Genomic DNA, 21,490 nt, shown 5'->3' on the forward strand with positions numbered 1-21,490 from the left:
AAATCCTAGGCTCAGATGGCTCTTCTAAAATAAGGCTTCCTGCCAGCTCATCACTTTTACCTTCTGAAGGGGAAGCAGAAGCTCCCAGTCTCAAGTTCCGCCACTCAGTGGGGCACTGAACATACCAATCCCTCAAGGCTGCCCTTAATGGAGGTCAGTGTGCTAACGCAGGGAGAAATGGAAGCACCTACCCTCCTGGCCTCCAGCCACCAGGAAGGACGCTTCAGAGACCACTATGCTGACCTCTCTGGTATAATCTTCTGCTCTGTCCAGGCTGTCAACTCTTAGAGGGCAGGGCCATGCCTTATGTTATTGATTGAATTGTGTCCTCGAATATGTGTCAACTTGACTAGGCCATGATTCCCAGTATTGTGTGATTGTCTGCCATTTTGCCATCTGATATGATTTTCCTATGTGTTGTAAATCTTACCTCTATGATGTTAATGAGGCAGAATTAGAAGCAGTTATGTTAATGAGGCAGGACTCAATCTACAAAATCAGGTTGTATCTTGAATAAATCTCTTTTGAGATGTAAAAGAAAGAAGGGAGCAGGGACAGGGGACCTCATGCCACCAAGAATGAAGAACCAGGAGGGAAGCATGTCCTTTGGACTCAGGGTCCCTGCACTGAGAAGTTCCTAGACCAGGGGAACATTGAAGACAAGGATCTTTTCCCAGAACTGGCACAGAAAGCCTTTCCCTAGAACTGGCAGACTGAATTCAGACTTGTAGCCTCCTAAACTGTGAAAGAAATAATTTTCCTTTTTAAAGCCATCCACTTGTGGTATTTCTGTTGTAGCACTAGACAACTAAGACACCTCATTTGGTTCTGTGACCAATACATATAAGGGCCTATGGACTATTTGCTGAGTGATGGAAAGAACAAACCAACGCAGAGCCTGGGCCTCTGCTGCAACCACCCCTTGGCTCCACCAGCTGAGATAAGCCAGATGGCCACTCACATGGGCCACCCTTCTCCTGTAGACACAGTGAACAGTGTCAGCAGAGCCCAGAGCACATTGTCATAGTGAAAGTCATATTTCTTCCACTGCCGCGGTTGAGCTTCCACTTCCTCCTTTTCATAATCCAAATACTGACCCCTAGGAATAGAAACACAGAGGAGGTTAGAGGATAAAAAAAAGGATCTAAATAAACCCATGTGCTGTGGTCAACTGATTTTCAACAAGGGTGCCAAGACCATTCAATGGGGAAAGAACAGTCCTTTCAATAAATGGTTCTGGGACAACTGGACCTCCACATGCAAAAGAATGAAGGTGGGCCCCTATCTCATACCATATACAAAATTAACCCAAAATGGATCAAAGATCTAAACATAAGAGCTAAAACTATAAAACTCTTAGAAGAAAACATAAGGGTGAAATTTCATGACCTTGGATTTGGCAATGGATTCTTAAACACAACATCAAAAGCACAAGCAACAAAAGAAAAAATAGATAAATTGGAGTTCATCAAAATTTAAAACTTTTGTGCTTCAAAGGACTCCATTAAGAAAATGAAAAGACAACCCAAAGAGTGGAAGAATATATTTGCAAATCGTATGTCTGATAAGCTTTTAATTTTGAGAACATACCAAGAAGTATTACAATCAATAATAAAACAGACAAATAACCCAATTAAAAAATGGGCAAAGAATCTGAATAAATATTTTTCCAAAGAAGATATACATATGGCCAATAAGAACATAAAAAGATTTTTGACATCATTAGTCATGAGGGAAATGCAAACCAAACCCACAGTGAAATACCACTTCACACCCACTACACGACTATGTAGACAAAATAGAAAGTTTATACACTACTAGTGGGAATGTAAAATAGTGCAGCCACTGTTAAAAACTTTGGCAGTTCCACTAATGGTTAAACGCAGAGTAAATATAAACCAAAACCCACTGCCGTTGAGTTGATCCCGACTCATGGCGACCCCATAGGATAGAGGAGAATGGCCCAAAAGGGTTTCCGAGGCTGTAAATTTTTACAGAAGCAGACTGCCGCATCTTTCATGGATGGGTTTGAACTGCTGACCTTTCGGTTATCAGCCAAGCACTTTAACCACTGTGCCACAGGGCTCCTTAGAGTTAACATGTTGTTGTTTGTTGTTTGGTGCCGTCCAGTCGGTTCCAACTCATAGTGAGCCCAAGTATAACAGAACAAAATGCTGCCGGTCCTGCACCATCCTCACATTTGTTGCTATGTTTGAGCCCATTGTTGCAGCCACTGGGTCAATCCACCTCGTTGAGGGTCTTCCTCTTTTTCACTGACCCTCTACTTTACCAAATATGATGTCCTTCTCCAGGGACTGATCCCTCCTGATAACATGTCCGAAGTACGTGAGATGAAGTCTCGTCATTCTCCCTTGTAAGGGGTATTCTAGCTGTACTTCTTCCAAGACAGATTTGCTTGTTCTTCTGGAAGTCCATGGTATATTCAATATTCTTCACCAACAACATAATTCAAAGGTATCAATTCTTCTATGGTCTTCCTTATTCATTTTCCAACTTACGCATGCATATGAGGCAATTATAATACCGTGGCTTGGGCCAGGTGCACATCAGTCTTCAGAGTGACTTCTTTGCTTTTCAACACTTTAAAGAGGTCTTTTGCAGCAGATTTGTCGAATGCAAAGCATTGTTTGATTTCTTAACTGCTGCTTCCATGGCTGTTGATTGTGGATCCAAGTAAAATGAAATCCTGGACAACCTCAACCTTTTCTCCATTTATCATGATGTTGCTTATTGGTCCAGTTGTGAGGATTTTTGTTTTCTTTATGTTGAGGTGTAATCCATACAGAAGGCTGTGGTCTTTGATCTTCGTCAGCAAGTGTTTCAGGTCCTCTTCACTTTCCACAAGCAAAGTTGTGTCATCTGCATATCACAGGTAGTTAATGAGTCTTCCTCCAATCCTGGTGCCCTGTTCTTATTCATATAGTCCAGCTTCTAGAATTATTTGCGCAGCACACAGATTGAATAAGTGTGGTGAAAGGATACAATCCTGACGTACATCCTTCCTGACTTTAAACCACACAGTACTCCCTTGTTCTGTTGAATGACTGCCTCTTTGTCTACGTACAGGTTCCTCATGAGCACAATTCAGTGTCCTGGAATTCCCAGTCTCTGCAATGTTATCCATAGTTTATTATGATCCACACAGCTGAATGCCTTTGCATAGTCAGTAAAACACAGGTAAACATCTTTATGGTATTTTCTGCTTTTCAGCCAGGATCCATCTGACATCAGCAATGATTCCCTCATTCCATGTCCTCTTCTGAATCAGGCTTGAACTCCTGGCACTTCCCTGTCGATGTACTGCTGCAATCGTTTTGAAGTATCTTCAGAAAAAATTTAATCGCATGTGATATTGATGATATTGTTCAATAATTTCTTAGCTTCACTGAAACCTGTCCACCATGGGTGACCCTGCTGGTATTTGAAATACTGGTGGCATAGCTTCCAGCATCACAGCAACACACAAGCTACACAGTATGACAAACTGACAGACAACTGATGGAGAGTTAACATATGACCCAGTAATTTCACTACTAAGTATATACCCAAGAGCAATGAAAACATATATCCACACAAAACCTTGCACATGAAAGTTCACAGTAGCATTAGTAATAACAGCCAAAAGGTATTGTTAAATGAAAGAAGCCAGTCACAAAAGATCACATACTGTATGATTCCATTTATATAAATCATCCAGAATAGATAAATCCATAGAGGCAGAAAATAGATTAATGGTTACTGGGCTGGGAGGGAATGGGGAATGGAGGCCCCTTTCTGAGCCTATGAAAATATTCTAAAATTGACTGTGGTGATGAACAACTCTGTGAATACATTAAAAACCAATGAATTGTATGTTTTAAATGGGTGAGTTGTATGGTATGTGAGTTGTGTCTCAATAAAGCTATTAAATGACCAAACCAACCAAGGACCCTGCTGTGTGGGGGAAAATGTGATCTTTTCAAATAAAGAGTGCTGGGTCAATTGGAAGTCCATCTGGGGAAAATTTTCCTTTGCCCATACCTGACACCACACACAAAAATCACCTCTAGGTAGGCTGGAGATCTAAATGTGAAAGGCAAAAATTAAACTTAAAAATATATATAAGAGAACATCTCCCTGACCTTGGACTGGGTTTCTTAAAAAGGACACAAAAAGTACTAAACATAAAAGAAAAATAATATAAATTGGACTATATTAAAATCAAGTACTTTGTTCTTTAAAAGACACTACTAAAAGACTAAAAAAGTACCCCACAGAAATGGAGAAGTCTATAATCCGTAGATCTGGCAAAGGATTCCTACAAATCCCCAAGAAAGAAACAGACAACCCAAATAGGAAAGTGGGTAAAAGGCTTGAACAGTCACTTTCCACAAAAGAACCTCCTACTGGCCCATCACCTTGGACAAGATGCCCAGCCTCATCGGTTACCAGAGTGCAAATTAGGCCACAGGGGATCCACTACAACCTCACCAGGAAGGCTAAAGAGGGACAGACAGAAACACCACATATTGGCCAGCATATGGTGCACCTAGAACTCTCATACATGCCGGTGAGTGTGTAAATTGATACAGCCACCATATACTAAAGCTGGGCATATGCACAGTCTATGATTCAGCAGCTGCCACCAGAAATGTACCCATGTGCTCACCGACGGACATGCACTAGAATGTTCTAACAGCACTTCTCAAGACAGCCCCAAACTGGGAACCGCCAGATGCCATCAACAGCAGAGTGGGCAGGTACATCGTGTCTATTCACACAAGAGAACACTGCACAACCAGGCAGGGCCACGCCGCACTGCCCTGTTGAGCAGGTACAGCCCCCTCCATTTCTCCCAGCACTTCCCTGAAGGCGGGGCCTGCAGCAGGACGTCTGAGCCTCACCTCCACAGTCACAGCTGCTCTAACAATGAGGTCGCGCCTCTGACCTCACTGGATCTCAAGGCTGGAGAGCCTTCCACCGACACCCCGGGGCCTGAGAGTCCCCCCTCAGCAGCTGGTTTGTGCCTGACCCCACTGATGAGGAACGCTAGGGTCCCCAGTACAACACTGGGGACATAAGGGTGCAAGCCTCACGATTCCCTGGTGGTGGCTGGCACACCCCTAGCAGGCCCCCCCAGAGCCCTGCCTTGGGGTCCCCACTGCTGGCTTTGGCTGAGTCTCCTGAGCCACGTGACCTGACCACTTGGTCATGAGGGAGTGTCACACGTGCCCAGCCTCAGTTTACCTGCAGTCCCTCTCCAGCTCCTTGGACTCGTCAGTGCAGTAAAAGAACTTCCCTTTGAAGAGCTGCACGGCGATCACAGCGAAGATGAACATGAAGAGCATGTAGACGACCAGGATGTTGAGGACGTTCTTCAGGGAGTTCACCACACAGTCGAACACGGCCTGGGGAAGGGCAGGGGCACCTACATGCTCAGATCTCGGGCCCCTGAGGAGACCCCCGGGTGGCCGAGGCCCTGCAGACAGGGAATGGATCCACCGCCAGCTGCCCAAAACAGCAGGAGGAGATGGGAAGTGGGCAGGTGGACAGCACCTGAGGAGAGGCCCCCAGGGCTGCAGGTCCAAGTGAGGCCAAGTAAGCAAAGACGCCTCAGAGCCTAGGCTGACTGTGCCAGGAGGGGCTGGGCAGGGTCCCACTCCACCCTGCTGGCCAGTGGGAATCTGCCCAGGCTGACCCAGGACAGATGTGGCAATGCTGTACACCAGCTCTGAGGCAAGGACTTTTGCTGTTTTGTGGCCCTGAGGTGACAGACATCTGCTGCCATCACCAGCTGGGCCTCCTCCTTGCGTATCTGGGGACGCAGCTGAGAAAACGCACCTTTCAGTGCCTTGAAGTGTGTCTCCGGCTGCTCATGCTGGCATGGCAGAGCCACAGCCCCTGCTGAGAACCTGCTCTGCCCAGACCTGCCTGCACACCAAGGACCCAGCATGAAAGCAGTTCGCTCAGCCTTGCAAGCACTCATCAATTACTAGATTTTAGCACAGCTGTGTTTGGGTTCACACTCTTTCCTTTATCCAGAATCTCAGCTGTGCTGATCCTTGAGGGCCTTCCCTGGGAACCCCTGCCCTCCCTGCACTCCCCTCACAATCCTCGGCCTCCCTGGGAGCACCGCTTCCTTCCTGTGCTGCAGCTGTTGATCAGAACACCCTAGCTCATTTGGTGGTCCTTGAAAAGGAAGAGGAGTCCCAGGTGGGACTGCTGTGAAGAAGCCCACCTCCTCCCCATAGGTGTGTGATCTGAGAAGCAAAATGTGGGGCCTCCCCTCTGCTTATCCCACCCCATGCAAGAAGCTGCAGTGGGACAGGGCCAGGTGCATGTGTACCTGCAGTACAGGCACACACATGCATGTCCATGCACATACACACATGCACATAACATGCACACAACACTCACGTGCACACACGCTCACGTGTGCACAGATGCATGAACCACATGTAAGCATATACTCATGTGCATACACACAGTCAAGTACACACTCATGCAACACAAAAGTGTGTATGTGTTCACACAGACACGCACACACATTCATGAACATGTATACATGGGCACGCATGCAAGCACATAAACTCAGACCTGTGCAAACACACACATGTTCACGTGTACATTAACACACACCCAGGCACACACACATGCACATATGTGCATACACCCAGAGATGCACACAACACACACATGAACATGCAGCCATGCATGCAGGCACACACGAGCATGAACACATATGAACACACATGCACACATGTAAGTATGTACACTCATACACAATATATACATATGCATGCTAACAGAGAAGGCACACATATACACAATGTGCATGAATATACATGCACACACATAAGCATTTACACTTGTGTCCATGGATGCACATGTGCACACATATAACACAAGGCATGTACATATGCATAAATGCAGATGTGAGCACAGAATAACACACAGACATGCACACATGCACACACATATGCACATGTGCAGGGACATGTGCACGCATGCATACAGTCTCGAACACACTCATGCACACATACAGGCATGTGCACACACATAAGCATGTACACTTGCACACATCCAATACACACACACACCAGCCCGCCCCACCAGTTCCGACTCTCCAGGCTCCAACCTTGAGCTTAGGCAGCCGTTTGATGGTCTTGAGTGGCCGCAAGACACGCAGGACTCTCAGGGACTTGATAGTGTTGATGTCTTTCCCTTTGGATCCTCTAGAAGGAGAAGCCACAGATGGAGACAGGCAGAGGGACCCTCAGGGCGTGCATGATCCCACATGCATTCTGCCTCAGGCCACAGGGCTGAGGACCCAAGAGCAAGAAACCTCAGCCACACTACCGCCAGTCCAACCAGTGCCCAGCACCTGGGCAGATGGGCACCAGGGCCAGGTTAGTGGGCCCCTGGTGTCCAGGAGAATCCCAGCCTGGAGCACGGCAGTGGTTTCCAGCACCCCAGCACTCCCCTGATGCTCACCCCAAACCAGCTTCCTGAAGCCACCTGCTGAGGCCAGCCCCAGGAGGACAGGGACAGACATGAGGGCACACAGACCCCCAGGTGGAATGGCATAGGGGAGCCAAGAGCAGGGTGCCACCATGTCCTTTATCACTGTACCTTCTTGAAGAGCTGGTTTTCCTGCCTCTTGGGGGCAGTAAAGGGACTTTTCTGGCCTCCACCCCTATGGCTCTCTCTGCCTGTCCTCCTCCCTCAGCTGCCCTAATGCTTCCCTGGCTGATGTAAAACTGACAGGAAGGATGAGGGGGAGAAAAAAATGGAAGGGCTGGAGGGAGGGAAGAAGGAACAGAGGAAAAGACAAAGGTAAGTACAGAGGCAATGCAGGAGACAGGACGGACAACGAGACGATAAAACAAGGGAGAGACAGACAGACAGAGACCTCAAGACAACCCAGAATGGAGCAAACAGGAAAACCCAAACTGGGAGAGGGATGGTGGGACAGGAAGTCAGAGATAAAGTCCAGCAGGGGAACAAGCTCAGAAGCCCAGGGTCAGCGGCCACTCAGGGCAGCACTCCTTGCACAAGTAGCCACACTGGCCCAGGAATCAGCAGGCTGGGGCGGCCCTCCCATGGCCTGAGGGCCAGGCCAAGGGTGTGGAGGAAGTCTCCTGAGGGGCACAGGGAGCCTGCACTCACAGCCTTCATAGGCTTCTTGGTAAGGGGCCGATCTCAGCAGTGAAGCAAACCCCACTTGGGGGGTCTCAGCCCAGATAGTGCAGAGCAGGGGAGCTGAAGGCTCAGGGAGCATGGGAAACACTCACCCAAGGTCGCCCTAGCCCCCTCTCCTCAGAGTCTACGTCTCATGACACCCCCTGGCAATCCCTGAGGAACGAAGGCCTGTATGGAGGGTATCAGAGGCCACCCCCAGGTGGTTTTTCTCCTCAGAATACTGAGTGGCAGAGCCCATGCCAGCTGATGGCAGCCTAGCCTTTTTGTCTCCCTTCCCAGACCTGCATTCCCAGATTACACCAAGTGCCCCAGAAGAGCCCAGCCCTGAGCAAGGCAGAGGTTTCCAGCATCCCAGTGCTCCTGACACCCACCCTCAAACCAGCTTCCTGCAGCTGCCTGCTGAGGCTAGCCCAGGAGGACAGGGGAGGTGGTGGAAACCTGAGGGATGCAGAAGTGAAGAGACACGTTTTCTCCCAGGAAATGATGTCCCAGGGGAGCACTCCTCGAGGCAGCCCCCTGGGTGGAGTGGCAACAGGGCTTGGGCTGCACTTCCCTCCGCCCAGCCCAGCACCTGCTCCCTCTCCCTTGCTGGATTCCACCCTTGCCCTCCTCCAGACACCTGACCGGCCCCTCACTGGCTTTCTGGCAGTCATCACTTTCTCTATCACCTAAGAACAGGCCGTCAGGACACCCAGGGGAGACAGGCAGAGCAGGCCTTGGGGAAATTTCCTTGGATGTCAGACCTCAGGCAGCCAACTGGCCCATGGCCGGCAGCTCCTATCCACATCCCCTCTCTGTCCTCCAGCACTATCTTGGGATGCCCTGCTCACAGGGTCACCTGTCCCCAAAGACTAGCCAGCCCCAGCCTGGCCCCAGGCAGACCGGCCCTCTGCCAGGGGCCCCGCCCAGGCAGCATGCAGCCGCGTGAAGACAGATGTGGATGAGAGAGAAGGGCAGTGATGACATAGCCCGAGCCGGGCCCCCAGGATAACTGTGATGGTGGTGGCAGTGCAAGGGGGTAAGGGAAGGCATTACCCCATGAAGCTCCTACCGAGTCCAGCAACAGGAAAACAAAGAGAACACAGAGTCAGTGACGCCGGCAGAGACAAGAAGGCCTCTGTCCAGGGTGCAGCTCTGGCCCACACCCTGAGCAGGAAGGGAAGCCCTCCCTACCTAAGAAGATTAGGCCCCTTTCTTTGCCCTTGATACCTGTCACCCCTGGGGTCTTCGTTATCTCTGTGTCTCACTCATAGCTCTTCAAGGGTTCCCCTGTGTACCCAGTCCTGCCCCGTATTTCCTAGTCCAGACTCACCCCCAAGTCCTCAGACGCCTGCCTCCTGCTGACCCTCTATCTCTACGGGAGACCCCAGGCTTGGGCTCAGCAAACCGCAGAGAAAACGGTCTGAAGTCCCAACAGGAGGGGGACACCCATGAGCTCTGGCTGACCACTCGGGCAGAAATAACAGGAGGTCACCTGAGCTGGAACTTGCCTGAAGCAGGTGAAATGGCCCTGAAGGACCCCATAAGTAGATGCCACTCAAGCCCAAGGGGTGTGGGCCCTCTCCCAGGACCATGGGCTGCCTCAGGGTAAACAGGCCACTGGGTCCCTCTTAACCCAGCTCAGCTCCAAGGCGGGAAGGCTCATGTGTGGAACATGCCCTTCCAGCCATCCAGAACCACTGGCCCTAGACCCTGTACTCCTGACTCTGGTGAAAAGGGCCTTGATCGACCTTGGAGAGGAACTCAGGATGGCCTGTGGATGGGGGGGATTAGGAGGGTGCTGCCCAGAGAGCCCTGGGGTAGAGGGTGGGGGGCAGTCAACACTGGGCATGTCGATTCCCATCTCAGCACGGAGGCTGATGGGGCTCTCCCTTCCTCCCTCACCCCCAACACTGACCAGCTCTAGAAGCTGCAGCCCAGTGGGAGGCCACAGCTGACAGGTACTTACGAGAAGGCAAATGCCACCAGAGCACCACTGACCACAATGAAGTCCAAGATGTTCCACAGGTCCCGGAAGTAGGCCCCAGGGTGTAGCAGCAGTCCCAGGTCAATCATCTTTGGGGGAAAACACACTTTAGTGTGTGGAATAAGAGGGGAGGGCAAGGCTCAGATATCACCCTCTCAGGAGAGGGGGATGCAGCTGGGTCACACTGTCTTGGGGAAAGGGGATGTGGCCTGGGTTGCACCCCTAGAGGCCTCAGTGCCATCGACACAAATATTCCCATGTGGCTCATGACTGGCCGAGGCCCCCTGGAGCCTGAGGGACACTATGAGGTCTGTCACCATCTGCTCCTCCTGGCCACACCTCAGGCACATGTGCCCAGGGGCACAAAGACTGCCCAGACCCTCAAAGGTCAGCTCGGGGCAGTGGGAGGAGCTGCTGGCCGGAGTCAGTGGGTCTACACTTACATCCTGTCTGTGTGATTTTGGCAGGTAGCTGAACCGCTGTAAGCCTCAGCCTCCTCACCTGTAAAGTGGGGCCTACCCCACAAGGTTTTATGACTACAGGAACAGCAGAGGCCATGCTCACGCACACTTTGTAAGTGCACATAAAAAGAACTACCCTGAATGCATGTATGCAGCACACATACATGCAGACATGTACACATTCATGAAAACACATACCTGTGCAAACACTCACGCCTGTGCACACACACACATCTGTGCACACATGCACACCTGTGCAAACACAGACATTTATGCACAGACCTGTGTAAACACACACACTTGCGCAAACATGCTTACTTGTGCAAACGTGCACCTGTGCAATCTACACACCCCACCAAGAAGGTACTGCATGCCAACACTGCAGACAGATGGTAATGGTCTTGCTGAAATGGTAGACTTGGCCTCTGATCAGACAAATACCAGGCCGTTTTTATATGTAAGTCACCAGCACCCCCTTCCAGCAAATTTTCAGACGCTGCAGTCACCTCCCTTTCCCTGAGGTCTCTTTCCACCCCTGATGTCTCATGGCCTTCCTCCTTTGCCGACCACAATGCGATCCTTAGGGAGGCGTTAAGCCCACACTCGTACATTAAGGAAGCCTATAATTCCACACGTTAAGGAGCTGGAGTGTAGTGAGCGCCCAGCAACGTGGTGAAAGCACTCCAGATGGTAATAGCACTGTCACACACCCATGGTCATTGACAAAGCAACAGTGACTGTGCTGACGGCCTCTCATTCTCCACGACACGGGATGCCTCCTGTGTGAGCACACACACATGTACGCATCATTGCCGAGCACACACACATGCAGACCCACCACATGCCTTTACAACAGAGGTTTCGGAAATATGGCTTGACTCTGTCCCATCTCAGTGGGAGAGGACAAGGCTTTGGGGTTACCAGGGGCAGCCACGTATCTCACCTTTATCACCATCTCAAAGGTGAAGACGCCTGTGAAGATGTAATCCATGTATTTCAGAACCTAGAACCAACATGAAGGTAACTCTCAAAGGCTGAGCCAGAAGCTCTGAGTCAGGGACCATCTCAGGGCTCTGAGCTTTTCTTCCAGGACCTGAAAAGAACACACATCAGCCAGGGCCCTGTTGGTGCCAATGGCAGGAGGAAAGGCTCTGGGACCAGGGCACTTCCTGCTCAGCCCATCTGTAATATGTGGGGTGATGAGGTGGCTTCTCCAGACTGCTGGTCCCAAACCCACCACAGAAGGGGCCCAGGCAGAGGAAGAAGTGTCTGGTGGGAAGACCACCGAGGGCCAAGCACCAAGGGTCCCACCACCAGGGGTACTCCCACAGAGCAGACCCACTCACGTTGTTCCTGGGTGAGTCTGTGCGCACAGGGTCCTCAGCAGCGAGGGCAATGCTGCTCAGGGCAATGACCACCAGAATGACCATCTCGAAGTACCGCATGGTCACAATGTAATGGCAGCAGCGGCGGAGCCTGGGGGAGCAGAGGAAAGATCATCACAAGACCCAGACACTGGCCCAGGGCTGGTTCCCCACACTTGAGGTGTGTGTGTGTGTTCACCCCTTAGGTAGAATCTTACTGGGGCACCTCAGGAAGGGGTTGCACCTAGAGCTGAGCTTTACCAAGTGTCCATGTTGTTGAGGGACAATGCCAGGTGACCAAAGGTGACTGAGAAGAGGTACTCTTGAAAAGGAGTCCCAGGAAAGGGTGGGGAGGCTGCAGAAACTACAGCAGAGGTCAGCAAACTGTGGCCAGCAGGCCAAGTTGGGGAGCCCCTAGTTGTAAATAAAGTTTGGGGACACAGCCATGCTCATTCATTTGTATACTGTCTGGAGGAGGCTTTCACGGTACAATAGCAGCAGTGAGTAGTGCCATTATGGTCTGCAAAGTTGAAATGTTTACTGCCTGGCCCCCTACAGAAAAGATTTGCTATAGGTAGGGCTGAGGGGGTTGCTCAGAGAAGAATTTGAGACCAACCCACTTAACCCGGTTGTGGACAGCAGGCCTCTCTTTCCACTGGGGCCATGCTGCTAGTGAACACACCTGTCACATACACACCTCCTCAATCACCTGTTTACCTTCATTCACTGGCTAACGATTACTGAGCGTCTACTCTGCTCTGGCATGCCCTAAATCTAGAGACACAACAGGAAAGAAAATGACATGTCCTGGCCTCAGAGGGCTTTACCCCACGGGGGAGACACCAGGAAACAGCACAGAAAAGAAGACACAAGATTGATGCTGATGTCCCTGTGACCCGGAGGCCACAGAGAGGGGCTGATTCCAGGGGCATTCACCTCTCCCACCTTGCAGGCCACTCATCCTGCTCCTCCAACTTCTTCGCCCATCACTGCTACAAACCCCCAGGACCTTCCGTCTGAGATGACACCCATCCCCAGCTACCACCCACCCACTCCTCTCCTCCCCCCACACCCACTTGAGCGGCACAGAAGGCCTCCTGGTGCTGCGTCCCCAGGATGCTTCTCTCTCCTTACTCAAGGAGCCCTTCCTCTGGCCTCCATGACCACTGTCTGAGGCCTCTCTGCCCAGGCCCTCTGTTCTTGTACCTCCACAGTCACCCAGTCCATTTTGCAGCAGAGCCTCCACCTCAAGTGCAGCTTTGCCCCTGAGTCCATCGAGCCCCCAGGTCAGACCTCGGGAACACACTGCCCTCCACTCTGCCATGGAGCAGAAATGTCATCCTTGACATCTTCCCTCCACATCTAATTTATCACCAGATTCTACCTCCAGGTTCCTCTCCAAACATCCACTCCCAAACCTCTGCCCTGGTGCAGGAGACAGACCAGCATCTCCGGGCCCAGTGTTCTCCCACCAGGCAGCCCTGCAGATGGTCTCCTTGCCTCACTCACCCGCCCCCACTGCTGCAACCTGCCCTGGCTTCTGACTGTGGGCACACACTTGCTGCTCACCTCCACACCCCTGTGCCCCACCACCCACCTGTCTTCAGCCATCCTGAGCCTTCTGTCTTCACCTGGGGGCCACTGCAAATGCCGTTCTCTCTACAAAAAATACTTTCCCTTCTTCATCTTACCTCTTATTTATCCTTGAAGTTTCAACTAAGACATCATTTCCCCTAGGAAACCCCGAGCTTCAGTCTGGGTGGAGGTTCCCCTCCCCCCATTTTACCATTTCCACACTGTGTTTACCTGGTGGTTACCTGCCCCCTGCCCCCACTGTACTATCAGTCCTGAGAGGGCAGGGGCCCAGCTGTCTCGGTCACAGCACAGCAGAGTAAGTGCCGGGGAAACAGTGATAGTGAAAGTTGGAAGGAGGGATGGAAGGAGAAGCAGGCTGGGGATGCGGTCTGGAGGAGCCGTGGTGTGGTGGAGCCCTGTACCCACTCATGAGGGAGTTAGACAGACACATAACGGGTGGGTGGGTCTGTCTGGCTGCTGAGCCCCTGCAGGGGCGTAGCGAGGGTAACAAGTGCCCAGGGCAATTTCTAAGTTGTGCCCCCCCATCCCCAATTTCAAGATGAATAGGAATTGATAGCAGCAACGAGCCAGCAGAAAGGTCTCTTGTCTGGCTGACTCAGTCAAGTGCCTTTCATATTTGCAGCACACTGGAATGTCATTCCATGCCTTGTCTGGCGCCCCTTGGACTTGCGCCCAGGGGCAAGTGTCCCTCTCTGCTGCCCCCCATCAATAAGCCTCTGCCCCTGCTCTAGCCTGGGGTTTTCTTGCAGTCCCTCTTTTACCCTGCTGTGCCTCTGCGTGGGACTCTCCCCTCTCACCGAGGCCCACCTGACCTCCTTCTAACTTCGGCACTGCCAGCTCGTCCCTCCCCTCCCCTGAGTCTTTGATCTGTCACCTCTCACTGAGGCCCGCCTGAACCCTCTCTAACTTCAGACCCCCAGCTCAACCCTCCACTCTCTGTGCTGCATGTCCTCCTTCTCACTCACCACTAGCTGACATTTCACGACTTTTACTTGTTTCTCTGGTCGATCCTGCCTCTCTCAGTAGCATGTGAGCTCAGTAGGGAAGGGCTTTTGTCTGGTCTGTCCGTTACTCTATGTTCCTGGCACCTGGAATGCTGTTTGGCACTTGAATACTTGTTGAATTAATGCGAGTGCCAGGGTTGATGAGAGGGTGATGGGTGCATGACGAATTTTGTGATAGGTATGCATGAACAGATGCAGGAGACAGACATGAGGCAGAGGTGCACACCTAGAGGACAGAGATATGATGGACAGCAGGTGCTTGCATGCAGGTAGGTATGGACTGAGACTTTGTCCAGTGGCTGTGGGCGGGGCTTGTGTGCAGGTGGACATGCAGGTGGATACAGGAAGGCCTGGGTGCAGGTAGACATGCAGGCAGATATGGGAGGGCCTGTGTGTAGATGGGTATGGGCAGGGCCTGGGTGCAGGTAGATATGGGCAGGGCCTGTGTAAGGTGCGTATGGGTGGGGCTTGTGTTCAGGTGGATATGGGCAGGGTCTGTGTGCAGGTGGACATGCAGGTGGATATGGGAGGGCCTGGGTGCAGGTAGATATGGGCGGGGCTCATGTACAGGTGGATATGAGCAGGGCTTGTGTGCAGATGGATAGGGGTGGGGCCTTATGCAGGTGGATATAGGCAGGGTCTGGGTGCAGATGGGCATGGACACCGCCTGTGTGCAGGTGGGTATGGGTGGGGCTTGTGTGCAGGTAGATAGGGGTGGGGCTTGTGTGCAGGTGAATATGGGCAGGGCTTGTGTGCAGGCACATATGGGTGGGGCCTTATGCAGGTGCATACAGGCAAGGCCTGGGTGCAGGTGGGCATGGACAGGACCCATGTGCAGGTAGATATGGGCGGGGTTTGTATGCAGGTGGATATGGGCAGAGCTGCGCACAGAGACATGCGCCCGGGGGGCAGGGAGATAAAACTTCAGGCACAAACTCTGTGGCTGGCTCTCAGGGCTGGTGTCTGAGGCAGTCAGTACTTCCTGTGCCCTGGTGTCCTCCTCTGTAAAATGAGGTGGTAACGGTATTTCTTCTTAGGGTTGTGATGATTAAAGGAATGAATGTACCTAAAGTGAGCTGACTTAGTGCTGCCACAGACACATATTCTGGAAATGTTCGCTACTGCATCCTGTGAATTCGTGACAAGTGAGTGAAGTACAAGCAGGGCCACGGCGAGTGGCAGAGACTCACAGGTTAGTGGGACTCAGACAGAACATGGAGCTGTATGGGACAATTGGCCGGGGGCCGCCTCCCATCACACCGCTGGTATCTGCCTCCTTCTTCCCCTCCGCTTGGCTCTCCAGGTCTATGTTTTCACCTATGAGGACACAAAGTCACCAAGTTAGGGCTGTGGGCACCAAAAAAAAAACCCCACTGTATAAACGCCCTTCCCACTTCCAGCCCCTGGGGAGGGCAGCAGGTCTTCGACGCTGACACTTCAAAGCTGAGCTGGGGGCTGGGAAATGCCCTCCAGTCAATGTCGCATCATGACCAGACAAGTGGCTAGCTAGGACCATGGCTGGTACGGAGTCGGAGACCCCATCAGACCTTCTTGCCATTTGTCAAGAGGAGAGACAGCTCCATGGCCACATGGCACTCTGGCTGGGCCTCTGCAAGGGGCCTCAGTGCACATGTTCTACCAACACCACAGCCTCCTTGGCTCCAGAGACCAGGGCAGTAGTTCTCCGCACTGTCTGGGAGCACAGGACCCTTCAAGCCCTTAACACAGCCCTGTCCCGCTGCCCCTGCATAATCTCGGGCCAGCAGGGGACAGTCACAGAGGCCATAGTCAGTCAAACCTGGTCTGGGGTCCTCTCTGAGACCCTGGAGAAGGGGGCACCCCACCAGGCTGGGACTCAGAGGCACGAGGACTTTGAATGCAGTGCTGAGCCTGGCAGGCCCGGTCACTGTCTCTCCTCAGTCCCCTCTGCCTGGGGCCCTCACTCTGCTCAGCTCCATGCCTGTTCAGCATCTCCCTTCCCCAAGTCCATTCTCTGGTCTCTCAGAACCCTCGCTCCCCTCCCCCAGGCTCTGCCTAGTCCACAAACCAGAATCCTGAGGTTAATTGCCAGTGACCTTTTTTCCTTTTGAGGAAGGTTTTGTTTTCCTTGAGTAGTATTTGTCTCACAATCGTTTTTCATTTCTAATCACTCTGATGAATATTTCAATTCATATGGGTGACAGAGTCCTGAGACCTTTCTGGAAAGCCTGGCTCAGGGTCATGCAGAGCGACAGTGTAGTGGCTTGGGGCACAAGCCACCTTCCACTGCTGGTTCCCACACTCACTTCTTCAAAAGAAATACAAAAGCCAAGAGGACACGACAGAGCAACAAAATCAGCAGTCCATTGTGGCCAAGCTGGGTTTATTCCAGAGATGCAAGGTTGATTTAAAATTTTTTTAAATCAATTTAATTCAACAAGTTAACAGGATACTAGAGAAAAATTGTATGGTTATCTCAACAGGTTCGGAAAAAGCATTTCATAAAATTCAACATTCGTTCACAATTGCTAAAAAGCAATTCTTAGCAAACTAGGAATAGAAGAAAACTTCTTTTACCTGATGATGATATCTAAAAAATAACATTTCATGCTTAATAGTGAAATATTGGAATCTTCCCCTGAAACTAGAATGAAATAACAATGGTCATTATTATTACTTCCAGTTAACACCACACTAAAGATCCTAGCCAGTGCAATGGGAGAAAAATTAATAAGAGGTGTAAAGATTGGAAAGGAAGAAATAAAACTGCCATTATCTGAAGATGATATAATGATGTAAACAGAAGACTCAACAGACTCTACATAAGCTAATTTAGCAAGACTGTGGGATATAAGGTTGTCATGGACTGAATTGTGTCCCCCCAAAATATGTGTCAACTTGACTAGGCTATGATTTCCAGTATTGTGTGATTGTCCACCATTTTGTCATCTGATGTGATTTTTCTGTGTTGTAAATCCTACCTCTATGATGTTAATGAGGTGGGATTAGTGGCAGTTATGTCAATGAGGAGGGACTCAATCTATAAGATTAGCCTGTGTTTTAAATCAATCTCTTTTGAGATATAAAAGAGAGAAGCAAGCAGAGAGACATGGTGACTCAAATCACCAAGAAATAAAAGCCAGGAGAAGAGCACACCCTTTGGACCAGGCGTCCCTGCGCTGAGAAGCTCCCTGACCAGGGAAGATTGATGACAAGGACCTTCCCCCAGAGCCAATGAGAGAGAAAGCCTTCCCCTGGAATTGGCACTCTGAATTTAAACTTTTAGCCCCTAGACTGTGAGAGAATAAATTTCTCTTTGTTAAAGCCAACCACTTGTGGTATTTCTGTTACAGCAGCACTAGATGACTAAGACGATGGTCAGCCACAAAAATCAACTGTATTTCTCTATATAGCAACAAAGAATGAAAATTTAATATTTTTATTTAAAATAGCATCAGAAAACATCAAATATCTTGGAATAAATCCTAGAGAGGTGTGCAAGACTTCTTCCCAGAACACTGCAGGACAATTTTTAAAGTAATTGAAGACCTGAATAAATGGAGGAATAAACCATGTTCATGTAATAGAAAACTTGATATTATAAAGAAGTCAGTTCTCCCTACAGTGATCTTTAGATTCAACGTAATCCCAATCAGAACCCCAGTTTATCTGATTTATCTGATTGATAAACTGACTCTAAAATGTATATGGAAATGCAACAGAACAAGAAAGTCTAAGACAATCTTGAAGAAGAACAAAGTTTGAGGACAGCTGTGAAGACTTGTAAAGCTACATGAACTGAGGCACTGTGAGACGAGTATGAAGACAGACACGGCCCCCACTGGAACAGCAGCCCACACACTCACACTTTCTTTGTGATGAGCCAAGCACTGCAAAGCAAGAGTGGCGCATTCCAAAAAATGGTGCTGGGTCGTTGGCTAATCACATGGAAACATGAACCTGGACGCCTATGGTTCACCCTGCACGGACTCTACTGCTCTTTCCTTCAGCAAAACACGGAAATGTTCCTTGGAGCTCCCTGTCTCTCTTAGGGTTCGCCCTGGTGGGGGAGGGTCACAGGGAACTCCAGCCCATCAGATCATCTGTGCACTCCAGGGCTCATGAGGTCAGGATCAGCCCTTTGTTCCAAGTTGGGAGAGGCATTAGGGTGCCAGGGGCTGGGGCATCACAGGAAAGGAGCACTTGTTTACATGCCTTTCCAGAATCGACATACCCTGATGTAGCGTCCACACCCTTCCTTCACCTCTGCCTTCACACGCACTCACACCTCATCTCAGAAAGGACCCTCGCTTGGCTCGGGCCCTCTCAAGCTGCTTCCTCCTTTCTTGCTTTACTTCAGTCACTCGTTGGCTCCCCATGTTCTCCCCCAACCATCTGCAATCTGGTGGGGAGTCTCTGAGAGTCCCTGGTGATGGCTACATGATACTTGGCACTGTGGCCCACCAAGGCCCCATCAAAACGGAGCCCTCACATATGCCAAACACCTGCAGAGGGATCTGGTTCTGAGAGTTGTTGATGAATAGGCACACTTTCTGGGAGTCCTCAGAACCCAGTAAAGAGCAAGGTCATGAGATGACAGGGGCAGAGCCCCCAAATAAAGACTTTACTTCTGAGCTTGGCAAGTCTGCACATTACCCCTGCCCTCCACCAGCTCAGGTTTCAGAGGCATCCTAAGAGCCAGACACTCGGTCCTGCTCTCCTGCCCATGGGCTGCGCGGCCCTCAATGTCATAGCACAGGATGAGAGCTCTGGGGCTCAGTCAGCCCCTGCCCTACTTCATCAACAGGGAAAGTGAGCAGGGGGCTCAGCCTGTGCAGCAGTGGGTGGTGCAGCAGGGGCTGTGCCCCTGGGGGCCCCTCTGCCAGGGCCCAGCTGTACCCAGCCAGAGCAGGGTGGGTCTGCACCACTCCTGGCTCTGCAGAGACTGTGACGGGCTTAAGGGTACTCACAGGTGAGATGGCCTGGTGATTCTTGCTTGCCAAGAGGTCAGCTTCAGGGCCCAGTCACTCAGCCTCCCACCCATGGCACAAGCTCATATTGCTCCACAAGCCTCCAGCCTGCCCCCGCCCTTCACCTGCAAGTCCTAGAGTACAGATGCCTACATGGATCACCTGGGTTCTTGTGGAATGGACAGCTTCTGTAGCTGTGAGTTCCACACAAGGTTTGAGTACTGATTCTCCTCGCTTATGACTCTGGATAAACTGTTTATCCTCTCTTAGACATACATGTAAAAATAGAGATAGCACTGTTTTCCTCATTACATAATTGTGGATATTAAATAAAACATAAGTTTTGATTATGTGGTAGCTATTAGTTTATTTTGTTCCTTTACTGTATTACTACTACTACTACACACACACACACACACACACACACACACACACATACACATTGTTAGTCTATTATTTTATCATTACATTCATCTCCCGTGGATATCCAGGTTTAGGTTCTTCCACTCTAAATCAGGAAGACTAGGTATTCATGGGAGCCCTGGTGGTGCTGTGGTTAAGAGCCCAGCTGCTAACCAAAAATTTGACAGTTCAAATATACCAGGTGCTCCTTGGAAACCCTATGGTGCAGTTCTACTCTGTCCTATAGGGTCGCTGTGAGTCGGAATTGACTCAACAGCAGTGGGATTTTCTGGTTTGGGTATTTATGGAAGCTGACACTCCCAGCTGACCTGAGAAGAGACATACACAGCAGGTGCAAAGGAGAGGGAAGCTTCTGTCTTAGTTATCTAGTGCTGCTATAACAGAAATACCACAAGTGGATGGCTTTAACAAAGAGAAATTTATTTCCTCACATTAAAGTAGGTTAAAAGTCCAAATTCATAAATGCTAGCAAGCAGCCATCTAAGATGCATCAATTGGTCTCAACCCACCTGGATCAAAGGAGAACAAAGAACACCAAGGACATAAGGTGATTATGAGCACAAGAGACAGAAAGGGCCACATGAATCAGCAACTATATCAGCCTGAGACCAGAAGAACTAGATGGTGGCCAGCTACAACCGATGACTGCCCTGACAGGGAACACAGCAGAGAACCCTGGAGGGAGCAGGAGAGCAGTGGGATGCAGACCCCAAATTCTCATAAGACCAGACTTAATGGTCTGACTGAGACTGGAAGGACCCCTGTGGTCATGGCCCCCAGACCTTCAGTTGGCCCAGGACAGGAACCATTCCCGAAGCCAACTCTTCAGACATGGATTGGACGGGACAATGGGCTGGAGAGGGATGCTGGTGAGGAGTGAGCTTCTTGGGTCAGGTGGACACTTGAGATTATGTTGGCATCTCATGCTTGGAGGGGAGATGAGGGTGTTAGAAGCTGGCAAAAAGGACATGAGAAGAGAGAGTGGAAGGAGAGAGTGGGCTGTATCATTAGGGGGAGAGTAATTGGGAGTGTGTAGCAAGGTGTATATGGGTTTTTGTGTGAGAGACTGACTTGATTTGTAAACTTTCACTTAAAGCACAATAAAAATTATTACAAAAAAAAAAAAAGTCCAAATTCAGGGCGTCAGCTCCAGGGGAAGGCTTTTTCTCTCTGTCAGCTCTGGAGGAAGGTCTTTGTCCTCAGTGTTCCCCTGGTCGAGGAGCTTCTCAGGCACAGGAACCCCGGGTCCAAATGATGCGATCTGCTCCTGGTGTTGCTTTCTTGGTGGTATGAGGTTCCCGTCTCTCTGCTCGCTGCTCTCTTTCTTATCTCAAGAGATTGCCTCAAATCACAATCCAATCTTGTAGATTGAGTCCTACCTCACTAACACAACTGTCCCCCATCCTCCCTCATTAACATCATAGAGGCAGGATTTACAACATATAGGAAGATCACACAATACCAGGAATCATGGCTCAGCCAAACTGACACACACAATTTTGTGGGGACGTAACTCAATCCATGA

At 50.3% G+C, this 21,490-nt stretch overlaps 1 protein-coding gene across 1 annotated transcript in view; it reads right to left on the reverse strand.

Moving 5' to 3' along the window:
* CACNA1B (calcium voltage-gated channel subunit alpha1 B) overlaps positions 1-21,490 on the reverse strand; it is a 310,032-nt gene that overhangs the window by 73,017 nt on the left and 215,525 nt on the right. The window contains exons 21-27 of the mRNA XM_049896435.1: positions 15,784-15,910; positions 11,976-12,105; positions 11,573-11,632; positions 10,151-10,257; positions 7,139-7,235; positions 5,248-5,408; positions 962-1,099 (exon numbers count right to left, since the gene is read on the reverse strand). Coding sequence (XP_049752392.1) covers positions 962-1,099; positions 5,248-5,408; positions 7,139-7,235; positions 10,151-10,257; positions 11,573-11,632; positions 11,976-12,105; positions 15,784-15,910 — 820 coding nt within the window. The remainder of the gene's footprint in view (positions 1-961; positions 1,100-5,247; positions 5,409-7,138; positions 7,236-10,150; positions 10,258-11,572; positions 11,633-11,975; positions 12,106-15,783; positions 15,911-21,490) is intronic.

Source organism: Elephas maximus, chromosome 9 (genome assembly GCF_024166365.1).
Source record: "Elephas maximus indicus isolate mEleMax1 chromosome 9, mEleMax1 primary haplotype, whole genome shotgun sequence".
NCBI classification, from domain to species: Eukaryota; Metazoa; Chordata; class Mammalia; order Proboscidea; family Elephantidae; genus Elephas; species Elephas maximus.